This window comes from Phascolarctos cinereus, unplaced genomic scaffold (assembly GCF_003287225.1).
Source record: "Phascolarctos cinereus isolate Bilbo 61053 unplaced genomic scaffold, phaCin_HiC Scaffold_4;HRSCAF=312, whole genome shotgun sequence".
NCBI lineage: Eukaryota > Metazoa > Chordata > Mammalia > Diprotodontia > Phascolarctidae > Phascolarctos > Phascolarctos cinereus.
Genome location: NW_027555847.1, coordinates 299012390 through 299037280, shown reverse-complemented (window position 1 = coordinate 299037280; position 24891 = coordinate 299012390). Strand labels below are relative to the sequence as shown.

At 37.3% G+C, this 24891-nt stretch overlaps 1 protein-coding gene across 3 annotated transcripts in view; it reads left to right on the top strand.

Moving 5' to 3' along the window:
- Positions 1-23678, top strand: part of POLR3G (RNA polymerase III subunit G) — a 69351-nt gene extending 45673 nt beyond the window's left edge. For 2 of the 3 annotated variants that reach the window (XM_021008277.2, XM_021008284.2), the window contains exons 6-8: positions 9701-9783; positions 14929-15078; positions 17501-23678. In XM_021008277.2, the coding sequence (XP_020863936.1) occupies positions 9701-9783; positions 14929-15078; positions 17501-17587 (320 nt within the window). In that variant the 3' untranslated portion in view covers positions 17588-23678. The remainder of the gene's footprint in view (positions 1-9700; positions 9784-14928; positions 15079-17500) is intronic. The other variant, XM_078153138.1, reaches the window with a different exon arrangement.
- The last annotated feature ends 1213 nt before the right edge of the window (positions 23679-24891 follow it).

Genomic DNA, 24891 nt, shown 5'->3' with positions numbered 1-24891 from the left:
TATTTTTTCATTCTTTTAGATTTGTTTTACAGTGTCTTGATTTCTCATATAGTCACTGTCTTCCAATTGCTCCATTCTAATTTTTAAGGAATTATTTTCTTCAGTGAGCTTTTGGACTTCCTTTTCCATTTGGCCAATTCTGCTTTTTAAGCCCTTCTCCTCATTGGCTTTTTGGACATCTTTTGCCATTTGGTTAATCTATTTTTAAGGTGTTATTTTCTTCAGTATTTTTTTGGATCTCCTTTAGCAAGCTGTTGACTTGTTTTTCATGATTTTCTTGCATCACTGTCATTTATCTTCCCAATTTTTCCTCTATTTCTCTTACTTGCTTTTCAAAATCCTTGTTGAGCTCCTCCGTGGCCTAGGACCAATTCATATTTTTCTTGGAGGCTTTGGATGTAGGAGCTTTGACTTTGTTGTCTTCTTCTGGTTGTATGTTTTGATCTTCCTTGTTGCCAAAGTGAGTTACTATAGTCTGTGTTTTTTTCTGTTTTTTCCTCATTTTCCCAGCCAATTATTTGACTTTTTAACTCTTTGTTAAGGTAGAGCTCTGCTTCCAGTGTGGAGGGCATACTGTCCTAAGCTTTAGGGGGTTTGTGCAGCAGTTTTCAGAGATATTTGTAGGGACCTGTGAATTTTCAGTTTTACTAAGGTGGTATGATCTAAGGAGAGATGTTTACTCCTCTCCTGGCCTGTGCTCTGGTCTGTGAGTGACCACAAGCACTCTTTTCTGCCCTGGAACTGTGAGGAGGATTCCCTCTCTACTGCTGCCACAAGTTCTGTTGTACCAGTGCTCCTCCTTGCCCCAGCACTTCGAATCAGGACTCTGAACCAGATCCAAGTATGGGCAAAGCAACAGTCCTTCCTCAGTGCTAGCAAAAAGACCCCTGTAATCTCCATTTGATCATTTGTTCAATCCTCTTACTGTCTATGGGCTGAGATCTCTGGAAACAGCTGCTGCTGCTGCTACTGCTGCTGCCACCACCGCCGCTGCCACAGCCACCACTCCAGAGCTGTGCTGGGGCCAGGCTGGAATGTGCTCTTCTCTCACCCAAGTCCCACAGACTTTTCCTTCTGACCTAAGTGTCTTTGGCATTTGTGGGTTGAGAAGTCTGGAAACTGCCACAGCTGCCTGTGATTCAATCCCCTGAGGCCTGCTCTGGGTTTGCTGGGGCTTGGTCTGTGCTGGTACAGCCACACTGGACTGCGCTTCTCTCCCAGCCCTGTGCAACAGACCTTTCCTGTGACCTTCATGTTGTCTTGGGCTGGAAATTTGTTTCCCTCTGTCTTTTTGTAAGTTCTGCTGCTCTAGAATTTGTTTAGAGTCATTTCCTACAGGTATTTGATTCGGAGGGTTTGGGGGAGAGCTCAAGTGAGTCTCTGGTTTTACTGTACCATCTTGGCTCCATCTAGACATCCCCTACCTAGGTTTCTTTTTTCTGATCCCTGGGGTTGGTGGGTTTTCAGAGCTTCAACGCACTAAGAGATTGGAGGCTGTTGCTGGGAAACTGCCAAGGGGTTTATTTTAGAGCCGGCATCCAAGTCTGCAGCAGCCACATGGGGTTCATGATGGGCTGTGAATGGGGAGCCTGAGGAATGTGGGGCTAGTTCTCTTGTTATATTTTTTTCCGTAAGACGATAAACTTGTGATGACCTATTTAATTTCTCCTCCTGTTGTTGCTGGTAATATTGCATTGTTGAGAGTCCTTTTTATACATTTGAGGTGCTGAGGGGAAACTGAGCCTAAGCTGTGGCTTGCAGTGTCGTCTTGCTGCTGTGAGCAAACCAAATCTCCTTTTCACCGGCTCTGACAAATGGTCATCTGGTCTGCACTTGAAACACTCTAATGATGGGGCTTTGTCTTCTGAGTCAGATTGTTTCATTTTCAGAGGACTTTTGGAAGTTTATTCTTTATATTGATCCTAACTATGCCTCCAAGGAATTTCCAGCCATTCCTCCTGATTCTGGTCTCTGGAGGCAAGCAAAATAGGTGTTATTCCATATTCATATAATCATCCTCCTCATCATCATAACTAGCATTTATTTAGCAACTACTGTGTGCCAGGCACTGTGCTTTACATATATTTTCTCTTTTGATCCCTAGGAGGGGGGTGCTAGTGTCATCTCCACTTTATAGATGAGGAAACGGAGGTAAATAGTTGTGAAATGATTTGCCCAAGTTCTCCAACTAGTAAGTGTCTGAATTTAGGTCTTCCTGACTCCAGGTCCTTTTATCTATCCACTGTGCCTGATAATTGCCCGATGATGAGGTAATAATCTGCATGATACTTTAAATACTTGAAGATAGCCATTATGATAAAACCAAAGTCTTCCCTTATTTTTAGGCTGAAATTCCCCATTTTTTTAACCAAGCCTAGTACTAAGAGTTTTTGGTCTTCTCACCATTCTGTTGTTCAGTCATTTTTTGGTCATATCTGGCTCTTCATGACTCCATTTGTGGTTTTTCTTGGCAAAGAACACTCAAGTGGTTTGTCATTTCTTTCTCCAGCTCCTTTTACAGATGAATAACTGAGGCAAACAGGGTTAAGTGACTTGCCCAGGGTCCCACAGCTACTAAGTGTCTGAGGCCAGATTTGGACTTAGGAAGATGAGTCTTCCTGACTCCAGGCCCAGAGCTCTGTGCATCTTGGCACCACCTAGCTGCCTTCACCATTCTGGCCTTACTCCAGAGATAAAATGTATCAGTATCCTTCCTAAAGTGTAGTATGTAGAACAGAAAACAATGTTTTAGGTGTGGTTAAATTCCCTTATTCTGGACACCAACCTCTGTCAATACAGTTTAAGAGTAAATCAGCTTATCCTGTAATCCCTGCTACTGGGAAGGCAGAGGCTTCTGGATCTCTTGAGCTCTGGATTTCTGAGCCGCAGTAGGCTAAGCTAAGTGTCCATACTAAGTCTGGCACTTATATGGAGAGCCCAAAGAATCAAGGAGCTGCTAGACTGCCAAAGAGGATCCCAGGTCAGAAATGAAACAGGTCAAAACTTCCGTGTTTATCAGCACTGGGATCAGGCCCATGAGTGGACAACTGTACTTCTAGCCTGGGTGAGCTAAGGAGACCCAGTCTTTTTTTTTTTTAAGTCAATCAGTTTTGTTTTTTTAAAAATTTATCAGTCATGACCGTGAGTTCTGTCAGGACCCTGAGATGATGTTCATCCTAGACTGATGATTTGAACTCACTTGAGGGATATTCTTTCATCATCTTATCACTTATGTTCCAATTCCCCACAAACCACTTCTATTTCTAGAGCTTCCAGTCCTGAATGCCATTCTACTTAGTAGAGAAAACTGAAATAAAACAGGAATGGGCTTCTGTTGCCTTCCCTCTGTATATTATCAGAGTTTCCTTTGCTTCACGTGTGGTCCTTTTTGATCTTTTTGCTTCCAACAGAGCTTTAACACAAGACAAAAAAGGCCTTTTGTTGTCCATGGTGGCTATTGAAAGCCTCTGCTCATTCTGCTCTACTCCTCCCCACCCCACCCCCCTTTTTACTGTTTTATACTTGTTACTTTCAAATCTGATTTTCATTCCTTGAAATTGATAGCATGTGTTCTTCTTCCATGCTTAAAATCTACTCTCATCTAGTCCTATATGTGTTATTTAAAAAAATTGAAATATTTAATGCTGTATAACTACTGCAGTAGAGAAAGATGGAACCTGTTCTCAGTCATTAGCAGTATTTCCAAGCAACTTTGTACTTTCTTTCTTTTTTCTTTAGAGGTTGCAACAGGACTTTAATTTTCCATAAAACCTTTCCTGTTCACCTTTAATGTCCTGCTTCCCTATGGTGTTTCTGAAAGGAATAGATAAAGCTGAACCGATCTCCATGACTACTGCCTTTTATGCTCAATTTTCCTCATTCACCTTTATCCTTGAACTAAAGAAGTGACAGGCATAAAACGTAGGTAGAGAGAAGAGACAGGAGAGCATTCTGGGCATTCATAGTAGCTGTTTCTTTGTGCCATCTTACAGAGATGTTTTTTGTGCCTTTTTTTTTTCATGGGTCATTCTCCTCCCCACCTAGGCTGTTTACTTTGGTAATAGAAAGATAGGTTGAGAAATTGGATACATTTTAAAATGAAAAGAATTTTTTTTTGCTTTTCAGACTTTATTTGGCTTTAATAATATAAGCCCACCTACCCTGTTGCTATGGCCAGAGCGGGGGGGGGGGGGGACACAAAAAGGAGTAGAAAATGAGTTATTTTTAAGTGGGGATGGATGTGAAAGTGAGGAGACTGAGAAAGAAACCAGAGAAAGAAGGACCAGGGGCATTATAGGAAACATGCAAAGAAGTGGAAAGACCAGAGGGTACAGTTTCTTTAATTACTTGGAGAAAAGAATCCTTGCATGTTTGGAGTCAGATTATCAGGAAAAGAATATGAGCTTAGCAGACAGATATGAAGATTTGTGTAATAATAAATAGATGAACAAATGGATGTATGAATGAATAAGTAATAATACATTTTCCACTTCTATTATTTTATCTGATTCTCACAATAACTTTGTAAGAGGTAGGCAGGGCAGATGTACTCTATACTTTACAATTGCTAATTTTTTAAATTTTATTTTTTCTGAGGCAGTTGTGGTTAAGTGACTTGCCCAGGGTCACACAGCTAACAAGTGTCAGAGGCTGGATTTGAACTCAGGTCCTCCTGACTCCAAGGCCAGAGCTCTACCCACTGCGCCACCCAGCTGCCCCCAGATGTACTCTATACCTTAAAGCAGTGGCGTTAAACTCAAATAGAACAGGGGCCACTAAACCATACAAAAGAATCCATTTAGCTGCATGATGACTTAGAAAATCACAATCTAACATTATATTTTTTGGCATTTTAAAATTTTGTTAAATATTTACCGATTGCATTTTAATCTCATCTGGGTCACATCTGGCAGTGTTGTGGGCCCCATGCTTATGTTTGGCACCTCGGCTGTAAAGTGCTTAATGATGCATGAAGAATGGAAGCTCAAAGAAGTCTCTGTGTCCCACACAGCAAAGGGTGGAGGGGATTAAGACTGCAAATAGAAATCCCTGACTCAGTGTTGCTTCTCTTGTGCCGCCATTACCACTATGCTCTGTCTCCTCTACTTTGTCTCTTGCCAAATAATTCTATTTGGGGGGACAACACTTTTTAACTCAAAAGCTTAAACTTAAGAATAGTAGAGTATTAGTGCTATAAGAGAATTTATATGATATTTGCTTATTGACTGACCGATATGAAAGGGAGATTTTTAGTGTTTGTATCTAAGGCTGGATTTGAACTCAGGTCTTCCTGACTTCAGGCCCAGCACTCTGTCAGGTGCACCTCCTAGCTGCTCTTTAGGGCACAGCAACAAATCAGATGGCAATATTTCCTTTTCATGGCATTTCTCCTAATAAAATCGTTGTTGTTTCTGAGGTTGAACCATTTGACAGTGCCAAAGACTTTGTTGGCAAGAACTGTGCTTTCTGGGTCTTCAGTAGCTGTGGCTGTAGCAGCTGCAGGAGCAGTTGCCAGGCTGCATCTCCACAAGGATTGCTTCCCAGGATGGCAGCTATGAAGGTTAAGCTGGATGCATTGCTATTCCTAAGGCTCTTGAGTTCTGGGTTTTGGGCTATCTTCATTAGGGTCTGATAATTATCTGCGTAAAGATAATAGTTAAACTCATGAGAGCAAAGGAGATCATGAGGTGCAGTAGTATTGAGGGAAAAGGAAAAAGGGTCTGGGGTAGAGCTTTGGGAGACCCTCAGGGATAAGGGTATGATCTGAATGAAAATAATGGAGAATGGGGAGCTGTCACCTAAGCAAACCAGGAGAGAGATATGTTTAAAAAAAAATTAGAAGAAAGTATCTAGGAGGAGAGAGTGATTGATAGTGTTAGTAGGACTGCAACAGTTTTCATTTAGCTTCATACTGTGAAATTTCCTTTTCCAAGTATTATAGATATTCCAATATGTATTTACCATTTTATTTTGTGGGCATTATGATGTTTTAAATAAAATATTCTAAGAACAGTGACTTTGATTTCAGTCTCTGATGTGTGAATTGATTTACTTTGTTTATTAATACTTCAGGCTTTTTTGTATTGCCTTTCACATTGGTGTAGGGAATTGCTAATGAGTAGACTATTTCTCCCCATGCAAATCAGCCGATGTTTGGCAACGTGAGGGTTTATAGAGCTAGAGGGTGAAGTGACTTATCCAGAGTCTCACAGCCAATATGTATCATGGGCATAACTTGAACTCAGGTCTTCCATATTCGGAATAATTCTGTGCGTTAGATCGTGCTCCCTCTCACCTTAAAGTTTTAAACATAAATTTTTCACTAAAACACCAATAACATGGTGCTCACCACATACTACTAATTATTTTTGTTTTAGTCACTAACACCTTGTCTATCCTTATAGAAAATCATACATATTCTTTCCAATTCAGGGCATTGAGACACTGGGATTTTGACTAATTACAGCATCATGGCTTTCCTCACTTACTCATATTAGTGTTTTTAGCTGGCATGGCAGAAACCATACTAATCATGGTGGAATAGAGACTATCTGGGCTGTATGTGTCTCTGTGTTGGCATGTCACTGGGAGGCTAACTGTCTCCAATGACCTAGCAAATCTATAGATGCAAAGTAGACTGAAAGTTTGAGAGTACTTTAAGATCATCTTCGGTATTGGGAAGCTGAAACATTAGTGAGTTTTAAAATGCTTTGAGATCACGTCCTTCATCTCCAGATTCTAACTTGCAGAAGTAATTTATTTTTAAAAAGTAAATTTAAAAATATCTTTTGTTGCTTAGATCTTCCTTGTTGCTAAATTCATAACTGTCAAAAGCTGTCATTTTCTATATTGCCTTAAACTTTCCTGATGTCCTTGATCTATGTTTTGTATTTTGGTAAGTCACTTAGCCTCCCTGAGCTGAAATCCTCGTGCGGAAATGGGGATGATAATACTTGCAGTAGTTATTTCCCAGAGTTCATGTGAGGATCAGATGAGATATTGTATGTAGAGTGCTTTGGAAACCTTTAAAGTACTTGATAAATATCTGCTTTTCATCTCCTGATTACTTGTCAATGAGATTGTTCAGACTCTGCCTTACCTTCAGTATTCTCTCCTGAGTTATAAAGACAGATAACATAAAACAATGGGGGTCAAGGGAAGGAAAGGCTAGCAAACATCAGAATTGTTGGTCTCCTGTAGATTAAGTCCCTGACAGATATTTCTAGCCCTCTCCACCACTGAAACCTAACAAATATGGATGAGTAAGTTTCTTTGTCAAACACTGTTTGCAAGGGTATTGACTACCTTAAACTGACAATCCATACTTTCATGAAAACAGTTTTAAATCAAAAACTTGAAAACAGATTTTAACGATTTGATGCCCCATGAATGGGAAAAGATCCATTTTAGCAATAATTGTGCAAAATCTTAGCAAGTAGGTGTTAAGAACATACAGCAGCTCTAATTCTGTCACTGACATTCTGGGGACATATTCGATATAGCTGGCCTCTTCATGAAGTTAATTTCCTCTTTTGAAATCTTTGGTACATGGGTTAGAGGGATTTGTGTCTTATGAAATGAGATACTGTTGATAAAACCTCCTTAGAGAAAAACACAATAGCACATAATGTTGTACCTCTGGCTTTTTGTGCTCTAGCAGCATTGACTTTGGGCTGCAGAATTTATTGGGGATTTTCCCAACCTTGACTATGTTTACTGCTCCACAAAGCAGATTAAACAATGTCCTTGTTCTCTTGCTGCTTAGAGCATTCTAAGACAGTAGAAGGTTAGGGGTATTGAGCAAGTCCAACAAAGTTACTTTTAGTTGAGTAAAATTTCATCAAAAATTTGTGGCCATGGGCCTATTTGTCAAATGAATAATAATTTAGTGCAAATGATAGAAAATTGCATTCCCATCAGTTATGGTTAACCAAATACAATCCACTGCGATCCTTTTCTCTCCATCGTTTTGACATTTTGCATTTTCTTTGTATCCCCAGTGCTTAGTATAGTGCCTGGCATATAGTAAGTGGTTAATCAGCAGTTATTTACTAAGCACCTATGAGCCAGGCACTGTGCTAGGTGGTGGGGCTACAAGTACAAGAAATGAAATGATCCCTACTCATAATGAGTTTACATTCTAATGAATGCTTATTAATTGACTTCTTTTTTAAAAAAAACTTTTGTTGATGCCCTTTAAAAAAAATCTCTAGAATTGCTACCTGTATTCTTTCCTTCTTCTTCCCAGAGAGCCATCCCTATAACAAATATTTTTAAAGAAAAAAAAACAGGAAGATGAGAGGGAAAAAAAATCAGCAAAATTGACTAATAAATCAAAAAAGTATGAAAAAAAGTCTTAATTTAACCAGGTATTCCTTTCTGCTTATTTCATCCCATTATTAAGTTGAGTTTTGAGGGAAGGGGAGGATCATTAAACATTTTCAGAGCATGGAAGACTAATGTACCATTTTGTAGCTAACCATGGTGAGTCTGAAGAGAAGTCGATGTGTCAGTTTGAAATAACATTGAATTTAATACTAATCATTGAGCAGTTTATTGAGTAAGCCTATAGAGCCACTTTAGTATAGAAGATGTTAAATGGGCTGAAAAAAAGGAACTCACTTTTATTTCTCATTGTGTTAGAGAACTAAATTCATATATTTAGGCATAAAATGTTATGGTATTTTTAATTATTAGTGTTCAGTTGAACTATTTTATCTTTGTTCCGGTAATGACATTCAAATAATTGAATTCTTATCCCTTTCTCCATTGATTAGATGCTGATTGTATTCATGAAGAGATCAATCCTACATTTTTATTTCTCAAACATAGTGAAATGATATCTCTTAAATTCCAGGTATATGGGATGGTGATCTGCCAGGAAGATTCATGCTTGGAGATTTGGTCAGCATTTCCAGCTGTTAAATCAAATATTAATTTTAACCTGTTCCCCACACCAATCCCTTCCTCTCTCCTTCCCCCCAAAATACAGTAGCACTAAGATATTTTATAATATTATGCTAAATTCACTTAACCCTTTTGTGAGATTTTTTTATTTTTGCTTTTTGTGAGGCAATTGGGGTTAAGTGCCTTGCCCAGGGTCACTCAGCTATTGAATGTTAAGTGTCTGAGGTTAGATTTGAACTCGGCTTCTCCTGACTCCAAGACCAGAGCTGTATCTACTGTGCTACCTAGTTGCCCCTCTTTCATGAGATTTGACAGAGTTTTATTTAATATACTTGCTAATGTGAATAGTGGTCTTTTGTTTATGTTATAGTTATTTAGTAAATATGCTTGTATGGCTTTGCTTAAATACTTAATAAATGTTTGTCAATTTGAATGTAGATACTAGGTTTGGGTACAACCAGTGAAATAGCTTACTAGCTTAGAGAGTCGGAAGGCCTGAGTTTGGTTCTGTCTGGGTAGGGTGTACGCTCTGGAACTTTGGTGAAGTAAGTCTCTTCATCATCAGTTTCCTTACCTTTAAAATAGGGACAACAACACTTGCCTTAACTACCTCACACAGTTAAGGAGTGGATGAATGTACTTAAAAGTGCTTAGTAAACTGAAATGCTGTAGAGGAGAAAAATGAGAAGTGTCATCATTATTCTTTCCATGAAACGCAAAGCAGTAATAAGAGACATGCTCAGCTTTCTTTACTGTTCTAGAAAAATTGTACTAACTAGCTGTTTTACCTTAGCAGGACCCAAACACCAGAAGACAAAAGGTACAGCCAAAGTTGCTAAGGTCATGAGTACTGTGGATGTATTGAAAAAAATTGAGGTAAGCTTCAGCTACTTGTGAAGCAGTCTCAATGTTGTGTTGTACTAAAGGAGGGATGGGGTGGGAACTATATTTCTGAAAGAGCTTACTCATCTCCTCCTGTTGTTCAGCACTATCCTTTGATATCACCTATTTGGCAGAAGAAAACAGTTTGCAGAAAATAACAGGAAATCTCTAGGTAAGCCAGTGCATTAGCTGGAAAGTGGCATAATTTGTCTCATCAGTTTCATGCAGAGTCAGACAATGTTAGAGTTGACAGAGACCTTAGATATCGTCAGGTGTCTTCTCCACAGTTTTCTCAGCCTTCACCATCTTTTCCTTTCTCATTTGTAAACATCTCTTTAAATACTTTCTTCTCTACCCCTTTGCCTTTTTCCTCTAGAGGTTCAATGTCTTCCTACCCAGGAATGATAAAAACAAAATAAAGGAATTAGGGGAAAAGAAAGAGGACTAAGTGTATGAAATTTATGCATTTAAATTTATATGTTTAAATAGCTCTTATTTCTTTTGTTGTAGATATCCTTTTTCTTTGTAATATTTAGTTTCTGCTTTCATGATTTTTTTCCCCCTTTTGTCCCTACCATGTCCACATAGCATTTTATTTCTACGTATCTTTGTTTAGATACTCTGTACCACTGTGAACTTCCTAGAGGTTGTAAGGATTGATGAAGGAACAATAATCAAATATACCAAGCTTAAATTTGGTGGGATGATGGATAAGGTTGCAGACATAGCTTAAGGTATCAAGCTGTAGCCATCTTATATTGATTGAAACTGGTTAGGTTCTGGCCAGCTGTGGAGTTCAGCGGTAGAAAGAGTATTAAGGAGACATGTATTCTGAGGAAGATTGATCTGAAGCTCCAAATGTGGCTCATCTTCAGGACAAAGAGTGGCTCTTCATTCATTCAGGTAGAAGGGCTCATACTAGCTTGAATGTGGGCGAAGTCATATTTGACCTATGCAACCTGAAATTTCTGTCAAAGTTATCAGTTTTAATAGAATACAATCAGAATTCAAATGACCACATCATTATTTCAGGGGGGAAGTGTTTGGGTCTTTAATATAAAATGTATATATATTCAGAGGGAAATAACACATTCCGGTCCTAAATAGCATTCAACAGATACTTGAATTTTAATCAGTTCTAGGATCTGTGTTCTACTGAAACTCAAAAAATTTGGCTCAGGGGCACTAAGAATTTTCAGTCTTAATTTCCTAGGTTTTAGAAAATGAATCAGACACAATAGGTACAAGGCCACAAACCTATTAATATAAAAATATGTATTTCACTTCTTTCCTCCTCCTCCTCTGCCACTCCTGTATTTGGTAATCCTATGTAACAGTTAGTGGTGCCACTACTGTATTTGGTAATTCTGTGTAACAGTTAGTGGTTAAAATTCCAACTTGATGGAAATATTGTTACTTGCTCAAAGTTAGATGAATTTAACCCCAAGCTTAACCTGAGATGTGTAATTTTGGGGGGGAGAGGGAGGAGGGCAATGTTGCTCTTTCTTTAAAAAAAAACATTATTTCCCTTATGTTCTGATTTTTCTTTCACAACATGACTGATGTGGAAATATGTTTAATCTTATTCTCATAGGATTTGGCTTAAGGAGGGAATAACATACACATTCAATTGGATATGGAAATCTGTCTTATCCTACAGGAAAATGGGGGGGGGAAAGGGACAAGAGAGCAGGGGGATGATAGAGAGGAGGGCAGATTGGGAAAGAGGGCAATCAGAAGCAAATACTTCTGAGGAGGAACAGGGTCAAAAGAAAGAATAGAATAAATGGGGGGGCAGGATAGGATTAAGGGAAATAGTTTTTCACAACATGTGTACTATGGAAGTGTTTTGCATAACTGCACATGTATAACCTATATTGAGTTGCTTGCCTTTTCAATGAGGGTGGGTGGGAAGGGAGGAAGGGAGAAAATTTGGAACCCAAAGTTTTAAAAACACATGTTTAAAAAAATGTTTTCACATGCAACTGGGAAATAGGAAGTACAGGAAATGGGGTACAGAAGTCTATCCTGCCCTACAGGAAAATAGAAGGGGAAGGGGATAAGAGAAGCGGGGGAGAGATAGAAGAGAGGGCAGACTAGGGGAAGGTGTATTCAGAATGCATGCTGTCTTGGGGTAGGGGAGAGATGGGGTGAAAATTTGGAACTCAAAATCTTGTGGAAGTAAATGTTGAAAACTAAAAATAAATAAATGTATATCAAAAAATATATATGTTTAACATGATTGCATATGTATAACCTATACCCTATTGCTTGTTGTCTTGGGAAGGGAAGGAGAGGAGAGGGAAGGGAAGGAGGAAAAGAAATTTGGGACTCAAAAATCTTACTAAAAAATGAATGTTGAAAACTATTTTTACATGTAATTGGGAAAAATAAAATACTATTTACCAAAAAAAATGTTTAGTGTTTTTCCTCAATAACATGTAAAAACAATTTTTACCATTTGTTTTTAAAAATTTGAGTTCCAGGGCAGCTAGGTAATGCAGTGGATAGAGCACCGGCCCTGAATTCAGGAGGACCTGAGTTCAAATCTGGCCTCAGACACATAATACTTACTAGCTGTATGGCCCTGGGCAAGTCACTTAACCCCATTGCCTAGCCAAATAAATAAATAAATAAATAAAATTTTGAGTTCCAGATTCTGTCCCTTCCTCACCACCTCTGTCATTGAGAAGGCAAGCAATATAATATGGTTATACATGTATAATAATGCAAAACATATTTCCATGTTAGTCGTGTTGTTGAAAAAAAAAACAGACCAAACCTCCCCCCTCCCCCCTGAAAAAAAAAAGAAAAAAAAAGTATGCTTCTATCTGTATTCAGACTCCATCAGTTCTTTCTCTAGGGATGAATAGCATTTTTCATTATAAGTCCTTTCCAGTTGTCTTGGATCATTGTATTACTGAGAATATCTTAGCTAAGTCATTCACATTTCATCGTCTTATAGTATTACTGTTAACTCTGTACAATATTATCCTGGTTCTACTTATTTTACTTTGCATTAGTTCATATAGGTCTTTCCAGGTTTTTCTGAGAGCATCTTGCTCATCATTTCTTATAGCACAATGGTATACAATTTGTTCTGCCATTCCCTAATTGATGGGTATCCCCTCAATTTCCAATTCTTTGCCACCAGAAAAGAGCTGCTATAAACATTTTCTTTCTTTCTTTTTTTTTTAATCTCTTTTGGAATACAGATCTAATAGTGGTAGGTAATGTTGCCTCTTAAAGGAAAATGAAAAAATACTATTTGACTACACGTGGAGTCATAAAGAGCTAAAAATTCAAATTTTGCCTTAAACCTGTAAAACCTGTGTGACTCTGGAAAAATCATTTAACCTCAGGCTCAGTTTCCTATTCTGTAAAATGGCATAATAATAGCACCTAACAGGGTTGTTAGGAAGATCAAATGAGATAACGTGTAAAGTACTTTGCAAATTTTCAAGTGCTTTAAATGCTAGTTATTAAGAAGAAGAAGAAGAAGAAGAAGAGAAGAAGAAGAAGAAGAAGAAGAATTCTTCCTTCAAGGGATATAGTTTGAAATCCATCCATACCTATTTTATTCAGCTCTTATACATGCCCTGTAAAAAGTCCTCTGGGAAGGTTCACTTATTTTGTTGGAGGGCTTTCTCCAGTGATCTTGATGTTGTATATCTATCAATAGATTGTACCATTTGCCTATCAGTTATCTCTACTCTTGCTGCAGGACTGGCCTCTTTTTTCCCCCTACTTATACATCTCTGATAGTATCTTTTATAGGATTTCTGCAGAATTCTTTATTTGCAATGTATTGAAGCATCTTATGCACTTATTGAATAGAAAGCTACATAAGCATTTCATTTATCATTTAACGTATGTAGATGTGGGCAGGGACTGTTTTACAGATTGAAAAACTAGAGGCAGAGAGAATGAGAAATTTATCTAAGGCCACATAGGAAGTCATTGTCAGATTCAGTTGAAGGTCCCAAAAAAATCTTTTCCTTTGTTTTTTAGTTAGCATCATTGAGTCTTTCCTTATAGGGTGAACATTTCAAAAAGATAGATCTTGACTTGTGCTCTGGTATTCAAGGCCATTCAAATATGTTTCCTATCTCTGTTTCTGGAAAGTTCTGATCAAGCTGGAGAGAGATACAAAAAGCAATTCCATAATCCACATATAGAGATGTAATTGAACAGAGATGATGTTCTGTAACATGGGAGATCTTCTAGTAAAATTTTAATTAGAATTCTGTTAATTGTGAAGAATGATGCTTTTTTTTTTAGTGGAGCCTTGTCTTAATGCCTTAGTTATATTGCCGATTGCAAAAGTTGTTGGGCCATGTTTCTGGAAATCTGTAAAATTCTAATAATAATAATGATGATACTAATAATAATTACAAAGTGCATTGTATGTGTTACTTAATTTGATGTTTTAACACATTTGCAGAAATTCAAATACATCATTTATTCACTGACTTCAGGTTTAGTGGCTGTGATGAACAACAGTAATTATAATAGTTTATGTTTGTATGCATGTCTCTGCACACATTGTCTAATTTGCTCCTCACAGCCGCCATGAATAATCCTTGGGACAGAGATAATACAACTATTTAAACATGTCAGAGCTGTGATTTGAACCCAGGGCTTTCAGCTCCAAACCTAGCTTTCTTTCTTCTGCTCTGTTACTGGTGACCTTGGTTTGAACAAATGATTGACACCAACCAGAGAAATAAAAATGAGGCTCCTCACTTCCCCAGTTACTAAATTGGAGATGTGTCTATATGTAATCAAAGTAAACTTCTGCAGATACAAGCTGGCATGATGATTTAAGTGAGATGTAGAAATATGGCCAGACTGAAAATTTAGGTGTTGACTTCCCCTTTTTCTTTTCGAAAGATCTATCATGTAAACACTCACCTAAATGAAGCATTGCCTCAAATCTCAATATTGTCATTAACACATTTAAAGAAATTGACATGATGATAAGGACCAAATCTTTCACCCACAAGTTACAATACCAATTCTTTTGAAGAAAACTGGGAAGCTGTTACTACGATTGTCTTGTCTTATAAATGATATTGGAGTGAGTGGTTGTGGCCAAGCTGTTACTACAAATTGGTTAATGAATCTAACTTATGCCAGGACTTGGAAAAGAAAGGTGATGAAGAAAAATCAGATGAAGAAACTGATGAGAAAGAAGGAGGCAAAGGGAAAAGGAAAGATGATGATGATGATGAAGATGATGAAGCAGCTGATGAACAAGAAGAGTATGATGAAGAAGAGCAGGAAGAGGTACCATTTTTAAATAATGACATAATATATAATAATATGCCCCTTTATGAATAATAACAAGGTTGGAGATAGCAATAATAATGAATGGGCATATGGTTTTTTAAAACAATTGGTTAACAGGAACCTGGTTATTTGCCAGTGTTTATAAAGAACATTGAAATCAGTTGCACCATCATGGCACTGAAATTATAGGCTTTAGTGAATATAGGTTCAGGAAAAAGCACTTGATTGGTAGGCAGCTTTATAATAGTGGATTGGCAGCTCTCACTCGTCTTGTTTAAAGGAGTAATTTTTTTTCAGATACAATCATGCGAGTTTCCTAAATCAGGAATTTAGGAATAGGTTAAATTATGAGAGGAGGTAGCCTATAGATTTGATTAGTTGACACAGGCGTGATAGATGCAGACTCAATTTAGGAGGCCTCCTGTGCCTGGTAATATAAAAGTCTTATGACTACTTAGTTTGGGCGATAGATTTATGGGGAGCATTCCTGCCTTTGTCCTCAATTTAAGTGTGTCAGAGTCTCTAAGAGATATACTGGGGTCCCTTGCCCCTTCCTTTCATCATAGGATCAAATTCTCAACTGATGCACAGTACCTTAGAAATGGAGCTTGGTGATCATTTAACAGGAATTCCTGTAACCACTGGAAGGTCCTTTATATTTACAATAAAACAAAGACTTTTGTATATTTGAGTAACAATAAAGTGAAATGCATTTTTCTTGAGGGGCATGCTACAGTTTCATTCATTGCCATATATACATGCATACAGCAGGGATGTTCTGGTAAATGTTTAAGGACTGGCTCTGGGCTGGGGGGAATTATGCACAATACACTTTTAATTTTAATCTACATTGTTAACATTTTCTTCATCACTTTCTTAAATTTGGACAGTCAACAAAACAATAAATCAAGCTCTGATTTGTAGCCTTTGCCAATAACTGAAGAGTAAATGCTTACACTAAAATTTAACAGTTGTTTCTCCTGAGCTCATATAAGCTGGCTCCAGCACTCCCCCATTATATATAAGTCTATGTCTGATTTTGGGCGAGCATCGGTTTATATTTATCCCACTAATAATACCTTAATAATCTAGCTATATCGAGTGACGATTTGAACTGACTGAACATAGATTCCGGCCAGCCATTAGCATTATATGCCCTCTGGATATTTTTTTTAAATTTTCCAACTTGTAGAAATTTTATGAATTTCAAGTGTGGCAGATACTTAGTTCCAAGTCCATGATCTCTATAGCTACCCCCATCTTCAAGATGACTGTAGATGCTACCTAGATTCAGGGGAGGAGAGGTGATATTTTACCCTTTTGATTACCCATTTTTTTGGACTATGGACAACCAAGGTTAGAGCTGCTCAGGGAGGGGTTACCCCAGGGTTTGGGTTGGGGTCAGTCACATCAGCCTTAATGTCCCCTATTTCTTTCTGCTTATGACTACTAAGTATTTCTTCAGAATACCTTTTAACTTGGTAGATTGGTAGGTTCCTAAAACACTAGCCTGGAAAAATATTCTTTCAGTCCTGCCCAAAACCAGGGAGATTTGCTTAAAAATTCCTGTTGGTTTCTGGACATGGCTGGTTTTTGGAATTCTGCATTTTTAGAGTTGTTCTCTTATTGAGTCATGGCTCAGCCAATGCTAAAAGGCAAATTAGGAGCTCCCCTGCTGAGCACAGTAACAGCAGGATTCTAGGCTTCTTCACTTCTGGGGTGAACTATGTATCAGTCCTTAGTGGAGTACTAAACCCTATCAGTCAGTGTGCATACATAGCTGTATTTCACATTTCCCCCCCTCCATCCTCCAGTATAATACGGGGCTGAGGTACGCGTTAGGTGAGGAGGGAGGATGAGAGGAGAAGAAATGCTTACAAAGACTTGATGAATTTGAAGCCTTAAAGGTTTCTCTTAACACTCACTATTTTGTGACATCTCCTCAATGCATGAGAACGAAAGAGGTGTTTTATTTTGAAGGATAGATGAAGCTAATTAATCAAATGAATAATTTGTAGAAATATTGGCATCCCTCAGATGAGAGGTTGACTCTTGTCTATGGAGCAGTGGGAACTAGAGGTCTTTATTTGGAAGAGAAGGAAAAAAAATGTGAGTGGAGTCAGTGAAGCCTTTTCTAAAGCAAACAAAAAAATTGTGAGGTCTTTCCCCATCCCACTTTTTTTTGGTTTTAGGGGTGATACTATTTCTGATTTGGTAATTTGGCATTTTTTTCCCACTTAAGTAGAAGAACAGATTAAGAGAGTAACTTAACGTTCTAATTATGTTTTTTTTTCCACTGGGGAATTAATAATCAATTTATTAATTAGGCTAGCTGATAATAAACTGATGGTCATTGGTCTCTCTCAGTAACCAAAAATGTCTAATTATGTTTTAATGTTGCTGTTTTCCCATTATTTAGGAAAATGATTACATCAATTCTTACTTTGACAATGGAGATGATTTTGGTGCAGAAAGTGATGACAACATGGATGAAGCAACATATTAGTGATAATTGTTCAGATTGTATTTGTTTATTATATGGCCTCTGAATACTTAAGCAAACTTATTACTTCTTTTGTTTCTGATGAGAAATGAGTAAGTATTGTATTCTTGTTCACTATCCTGTGAGCATTTATCACTTAAAAATTCCAAAGTCGCTTTGAGTTTATAGATTTGTTACAGTTTACATGTTTGTTTGCAGGGTTTTCCTGTAAATGCCTTTGCCTCAACCATATTCAAATGAATTTTGCAATTGCTATTTTGATTTGAATGTGCCTAAAACATACAAATTAATACTTGAACCAAGCTGCTCTTGTTTTTAACTGCTGATCTTTTGAAGAGTTTATTGATCTTCATAATGGATTTCTTTATCCTGGAAACTGATCTTACATTGCACATGGAGCACTTTAAAAACAAAGAAACTTGAAAGTAATTGGTATTTTTTGACCTTTCTGTGTTTAGACTGATGACTTTGTACCCTTCAGGACATCTTCCGAGTTAGTTTTAAAGTTAGAGTGAATTTTGTACAAGGAAGCAAGTGAAAGATTGAATTTTTAAAATTCCCAACCTCATTCAGTATAAGGTGGCTTTCAGATGAAATGAAAGAACCCTGAATGGCATAAAGATACCAGTGAACTGCTTTCTGCATGATACTGCAGGAGATGTCTGAGTCTAATAGTCATTTTATAATCCTCATCCATGAACAGTTGGATTGAGGGGGGGGATCAGGTTATTTTAAGAAAGAATATTTAGTATTATAATATGTAGGAATATGAGAGGGTAACTCCATAAGCTTTATTCATATATAGTAATGCACCCTAGTGTGGATGGGTAAAACCTCATGCAAGTGTTTATTCTTTGAGGTATAGTAAGGTCTCTTGAGTACTGTATAGAACATAGAAGCTATAGAATTAATCCTATTTGTTTACATAATGATATTGAATAAATCTCAGGATATCTTGAAAATAAAACCTAACTTTTTTTTAGTAGAATAGCAAAAGCTACCCCTTCTGCATTTTTTTAAACCAAGTTTTATGGAAATTTCTTTGAAACCTCCAGAATCTGAAGATGTTATTGTCCTCTGAGGACAGTAATATCCTGTTTAGTGGTGGTTTTCACACCTTCAGAATAATCTGTGAAAACTGTTATTGGACAGATAAAAGAAGGGATTTTAAAGAGGCTGTCTCTCTGACCAGATTTGGTGACACCTCAAGTCTGTTTTTAAAAGCCTGTTGTAGAAATCGTCTCCACTCACAACTATACACATTCTCGGGAATGCTAATGTCTGAGTCCAGCTACAGCTTTTAAAAATTGAGACCTTCATTCCCAAAGACTATAGTCTTTCTCTTTAAAAATAAAAACAAAAAACCTGGGTCTTCTCTTCTCCTCTACCCCCATCCACCACTCCCCATCTGTGTCATTACTACCAACAACACTGACTAGTCTAGGAGTCTGAAGACCTGAGTTCCAGTTCTACCTGAACTATATTTGATCCACTCAGATATACTGGGGAGTTCAGTTATATTTTTTTCTGCCTTAGTATGTGCATTCATAAAATAGGAAAAAATTCCTAGGAATCAATCAATCGATTAACAAACATGTATTAAGTACCTGCTTTGTACCAGGTGCTAAATCACACTAAGACAAAAATTTCCTGCCCTCACATTCTTTATGCAAGGTTCCACTCAAGTCATAGGATCATAGAATTAGAGCTAGAAAGGAATTTGGAGGTCATGCATCCAGTTCACTCCCCTCATTTTACAGATAAGGAAATTCCTTCCCGGGGAGCTGAGCGACTTTGCCCGAGGTCCCCATGAGCTATAAACAAAGCAGATGGGATTTGATTGAAAGTCCTTTGACCCTAGAACTCTCATTCCACTGCACCAAGTATCTTTTAGAGATCTTTTTCTAAATCACAGTTTTAAAACCTGCACTAAAAAAAGTAGAATCCTGTAGGAAATAAATCTTTTTCTTTTTCTATGTTTTAAAGGTCAAATGATGTATTTGAAAAAAAAATAGGATGTTTTCCTCCTTGAAAATACAATGTGTTTTGATTCTAAGATTTTCCCTTTTTTCTGATTGAGGAAATTTAGAGACAAGTCTACCTGGATTTTTCTGAAGACTTAGAAGTCACTTCCTCAGGAAATAGAATGCTAGTTACCCCTGGGTAGTATCTTTTGATGTGGAAATGATGGCCATTGTTAATAAGAAAATGTGATTACCAGCTAATCCCTTCAAGTTTAAAGGATTTTATGGAAATGGAAAATAATTATTTCAAATTCAAATCACCCTTTTTTTTCTGTGTAGAAAGTCTTTCTGCTAGCTGCGACTCTGCTTTTGAAATTGGACCATTCCTGTAAAGCCATTAAACCTTGTTTTTAAGGCCTGAGTTAAAACTATGTGATGATTGAAGAAACTGGAGATGTTTAACAACTAAGAGAAAACTTAAGTGAGCCTTGGAAGGGGTGTCCCTCTAAGAGAGATTAGACTTGTTCTTGGCCCCAGGTGGCAGAGGAGCAGTAAATAGAAAATCTTAGTAATGATTTGTACTATCCAAAAAAAATTGGCTGTCTCCAAAGAACAGACTGTCCCAACTAGAGGTCCTCTAGAAGAGACTAGATGACCACTTGCTGAGTCTGTTGTAAAGGGGAGATTTGTTCAGGTCTCAGTTGGGTTAGACGGTTTCTGAGGTCCCTTCCAACTCTGAGATTCTGTGATTTCTAATAGGAAGGGATAGAGGCTTAAGTTGTGATTTCATTAGTGCAAGGAACTCTTGGGTGAAGAAGTTCTTAATTTTAGTTGCCTAGAGCACTGAGAGGTTTAAGTGATTTGTCCTGGGTCACAATGATGTTATTATATGTCCTACTGTGCACACTTAGTAGTGGAGTAGGTGGTTGTTGTTAATTTATTTTTCAGTCATGTCCAACTCTTCTTAACTCCATTTGGGCTTTTCATGGCAGTGATAGTGAAGTGGTTGCTATTTCTTTCTCCAGTTCATTTTACAGATGAGGAAACTGAGGCCAACAAGGTTAAGTGATTTGCTCAGGGTCACACAGCTAGGAAGTGTCTGAGGCTGGATTTGAATTTGGGAAGATGAGTCTTCCTGACTTTAGGCCTGGCACCACTTTGCCACCTAGCTGGCCTGTAGTGAGTAGAATATACAATTAAATCTTGTTCCTGGATGGATAAGATATGTGGACCAACAAATATTACTTTTTTGTTGTTGTTGCTCCAAGATTCTCTGTAGTAAAATAGTTTAATCCCTAGAAAACTACTGGCCTGGCACAAGTAAGCCTTTGAATTGGATATCACTTTCCTAGCTCTCTTTCTTCCTGTTTTAACCCTTTAGGTGATTAAGTTAACTTTATGGTCAAGGAATTACTTAGGAATAACTTCAATATATTACTCTTCTGCCTTTCCCCAGTGAAAAAAATCTTTTTTTTTTTAATTTGGACCAGCAAATTCATTTGTATAGGGAACTCCCTATGAGGAAACCCTCCATAATATGCAGATCAGTAGCCATTCTGTAATTGATAGTATGTATTGAGAGATGGGAAGTGAAGCCTGTTCTTCCTGATTCTTGAGCTTGGGTCTACCAACTATTCTGTGTTGCCACTTTTCTTATTAACTCCTCATGGAGGCTGCTAACATAAGAAAAGGAGGCAGCAAAGCTTTTTCAGCTACATGGGTGCTTTATTATTTTTGCTCTTGGTTTTCTAGTTTGAGTAAAATATTTTGTTTAAGAGAATATGAAATCATTTCTAATTGAAAGATTAAAAAATTGGTTTAATGATAGTCTTCATTTGGAAAAAAAACTTAAAGGCTAAATTTACTCTTGCTGTAAATGCTCATTTTTACAAATTAAGGAAATTCTTGCAATTTTTTTGTCTAAAAATTAAATTTTCTTAGAAGCAAAATGACTGAATGCTTTATCCACACTGAAATGGTTACTGTATTTTTGGAAGGAAAAAAATAAATGTACTCAGTGTAATAGAATGGTTTAGGTCTTTATAGAGCAGAAACAGTATTTATTAATAACAACTCCTGTTTTTATAGTGATTTGAGGTTTATAAGTCACTTTCATTATATCTCATTTGATGATCCTCACAATAACCCTGTGAGGTAGGTGCTATTATCTTTTACATATGAGGAAACCAGATCTTAGAAAGATTAAGTGAAGTGCCCAGGATGGATGACTATTATAAGTGTCTGAGGCAGGATTTGAACCCCAGCTTTCTAATTCTCTAGCCCCTTCTCTCTAATAATTATTCATATGGTATTTTAAGGCTTTGAACAGGACTTTTACATGCAGTGACTCATTTGATCCTCAACATATCTATGTGAGGTCGGCAGGGCAAGGATTATTTTCATTTTGCTGTATAGAAAGCTAAAGCTCAGAGAGGTAAAATCATTTCCCCGAGACCACATAGCTAATAACTGGTGGAACAGCCAGTCTCCTGACTCATCCTGTGCGCTTTCTTGTGTTTTGTTGTGTGTGTGTGGGTTTTTTAAAAGATAATTTTCTAGTCCTCTCATCAAAAACTGTTTTGAGTAGGACTTTTGCTACTGTACAAATCCATTAATATACATTGTAAAGAGATGCAAAAATTAAAAAAAGGATGAATTAAAGATGAAATAAACTATTTAAAAATAATTTGTAAAAATGTTATTTAAAGTCAAATCAAATCAACAAGCATTCATTCAGTACTCATGATGTGCTGGGAATACAAGTAAGGGCAAAAACCAGTCTGTTTCCTAGGAGCTCAAGATCAAATGGGGGAAGACAACATGCAGACAACTATGTATACACAAACTATACAGGATAAATTGGAGATAAGCTGAGAGGGAAAGCATTAGGAATAAGGGTGATAGAAAAGGCTTGCAGAGGGTAGAATTTTATCTGAGACTTGAAGGAAGTAAGAAGCAGAGGTGAGGGTGGAGAGAATTTCAGGCATGAGGAATTGCCATCGAAAATGTGTGGAGTCAGAAGATGGAGCATCATTGGCAGGAGGCCAGTGTCACAGACTGTAGAGTCCAGAGGGCTGAATAAGGTGTAAAAAGACTGGAAAGGTAGGAAGGTGGCAGATTATGAAGGGCTTTGAAAAGCCAGAGAATAGCAAAGGTACAAAAATGATTCATATCACTTCCTAATGAGAACAATAGGATTCATTATTTTTGAAAATCTTAAGTTTTTTTTTCAGGACTTAAGTTTTAATGGCTTTATAGCTGGAGAAGATACCTCACACTGAAGTGTAAGATCCAAAGGAAAGGACTGTACTTACTAAATCATGGTCTTCATTTTTCAATACCATCCATTAATTATTCAAAGATTTTTATTGACATCTAACTAGTCAATTTCCACTTTTCCTTTAAAAGGCTTGGGCAAGGGTCATGGGGGAAAGACTGGTCTTTGGGCATCAGGTCTCATGGCCAGCGGGTGGCAGAGAAGGGGTTTGAGAAGGGAGCAGTTGAAAGTAAATGATGACAAGACGCCAGGATAAGTCCTAGCTTCCTAGTGGTGAATGGCCTTTATTTGCTTCCATTCTGACTGGAGGTTTCAGGTAGGGTAAATATTAGGAGCAGGATTTTAAATTGGAGGGAGTTATATGATTGATTGGCTAAGCCTACTAGAAGCCACCATGGCCACTCTTTGCATCCAGCTAGCTGCTGCAACTTGCCTCAAGTCAGAAGACAAGAGCCCTACTTTGTTTTTCTAGGGGCAAGGAGAAAAAGGTGGGGAGGAATAAGCAAGGAGTTTGCACTGCTGTTGCTGTAGAGTTGGGGAAGGGGGAAAACCAGGGGTGTGCAGGAGGGGAACAGGTGTGCGATGACTACCTGTCTTGGGAACACAGGCTGCAGACACAGGGAGCAGTTACAACGCTGAACATCTATGTTGTCCTCCTTAAACCTATTTTCTTTCTGCATACCAATAGATTGTCATATGTACCCTACTTTGAAGACCACAAATGTAGGGGATACTTTGGTGAAGGGCATGTCTGGGTAGCAATGTATATATATTAAATTTTGAAAGGAAGATTTAATAATTCCTTTTAGATATACTAATGAATGTATGTTGTGTTGTATATGATAGTCTCTTAAAATCCAAGAAATGTCCTTCAAGATATAAAATATATAAGAATACAAAGATGATACATTTATATTACTATAATTTTTAAAATTGTGTACTTTATAATTTTACATATTTTTGTATATTTATAAACTTATAATTAATTTTTTATTGTAAATATTAAATAAGAAACTTAACAAAATGAATTCTGGTCTTCAGATTCAATTATCAATCACACCAATTCTTATTAGAAAGGCAAAAGAAAACAAATGTAAGAGAAGATAGATATACTTGCCAGGGAGAAGTGAAGAAATCTAATGTGCTTTGAATGATTACTATCCAAAAATTTTAAATAAAATTTTTGATTCTTTTTACAAGTGTATCGGGTTTGTTTGTTTAAGCTTTCCCCCCCTTATCTGTGCACCAAGCCCCTACCCTACCATTTTCACTGGAGTCAGTATCTGTCAGTGTTGAAGCCCATAGAGGAAAGGAATTGGAGAACAAATGAGACAGGCAAGAAAATAAAGATATTAAGGATTCAAGGAAAAGGACTGTCTATACAAAAAAACAGGATTGGAATCTAATTGTCTAGAACAGGGCTTCTAAACTTTTTTTTTTGGTCATGAACCTCTTTGGCAGTCTGATAAAGTCTATGAACCCCTTTTCAAAATATTTTTAAGTGTATGTAATAAAATTCAGAGGACTATAAAGGAAACCAGTTATGATGAAATATAGTTATCAAAATGTTAAAAGGAAAAAAAAAAGTTCACGAGTCTAACCTGGACCCCAGGTTAAGAACCTTTGCCATATAGTAGACTGACTTAGATTCCTGACAAAATTCTTGAATTTTTATTAAAAAGATAAATAATTCAAGAAAAGAAATTGGAGATCACAGAGAACCTGGGCTTCAAGAACAAGTTATTCCATATTAACTCCATATCTTTTTTTTTTTTTACAATTATCAGGCTGGTAAACCAGGGGAATGGCTATGGATGACATAGTTTGCCTAGATTTTAGCAGTCTCCCATCCTCTGTGGGTCTAGTCATGTCCAGTTGGGTAGGTTTGTACCTGGCTAAATAATTGGACTCAAGTAGTTAATACTGTTATGGGATTCTAGATCAGAAGATCATGGAGCTAGAAAGACAAGGCACTTCGGTAGCCATCTGGACAATCCTACCTCTTATTTTGTACACAATCAAATTGAAGCCCAGATTTAGCCAACAACATGTAAGTAGTAAATGCA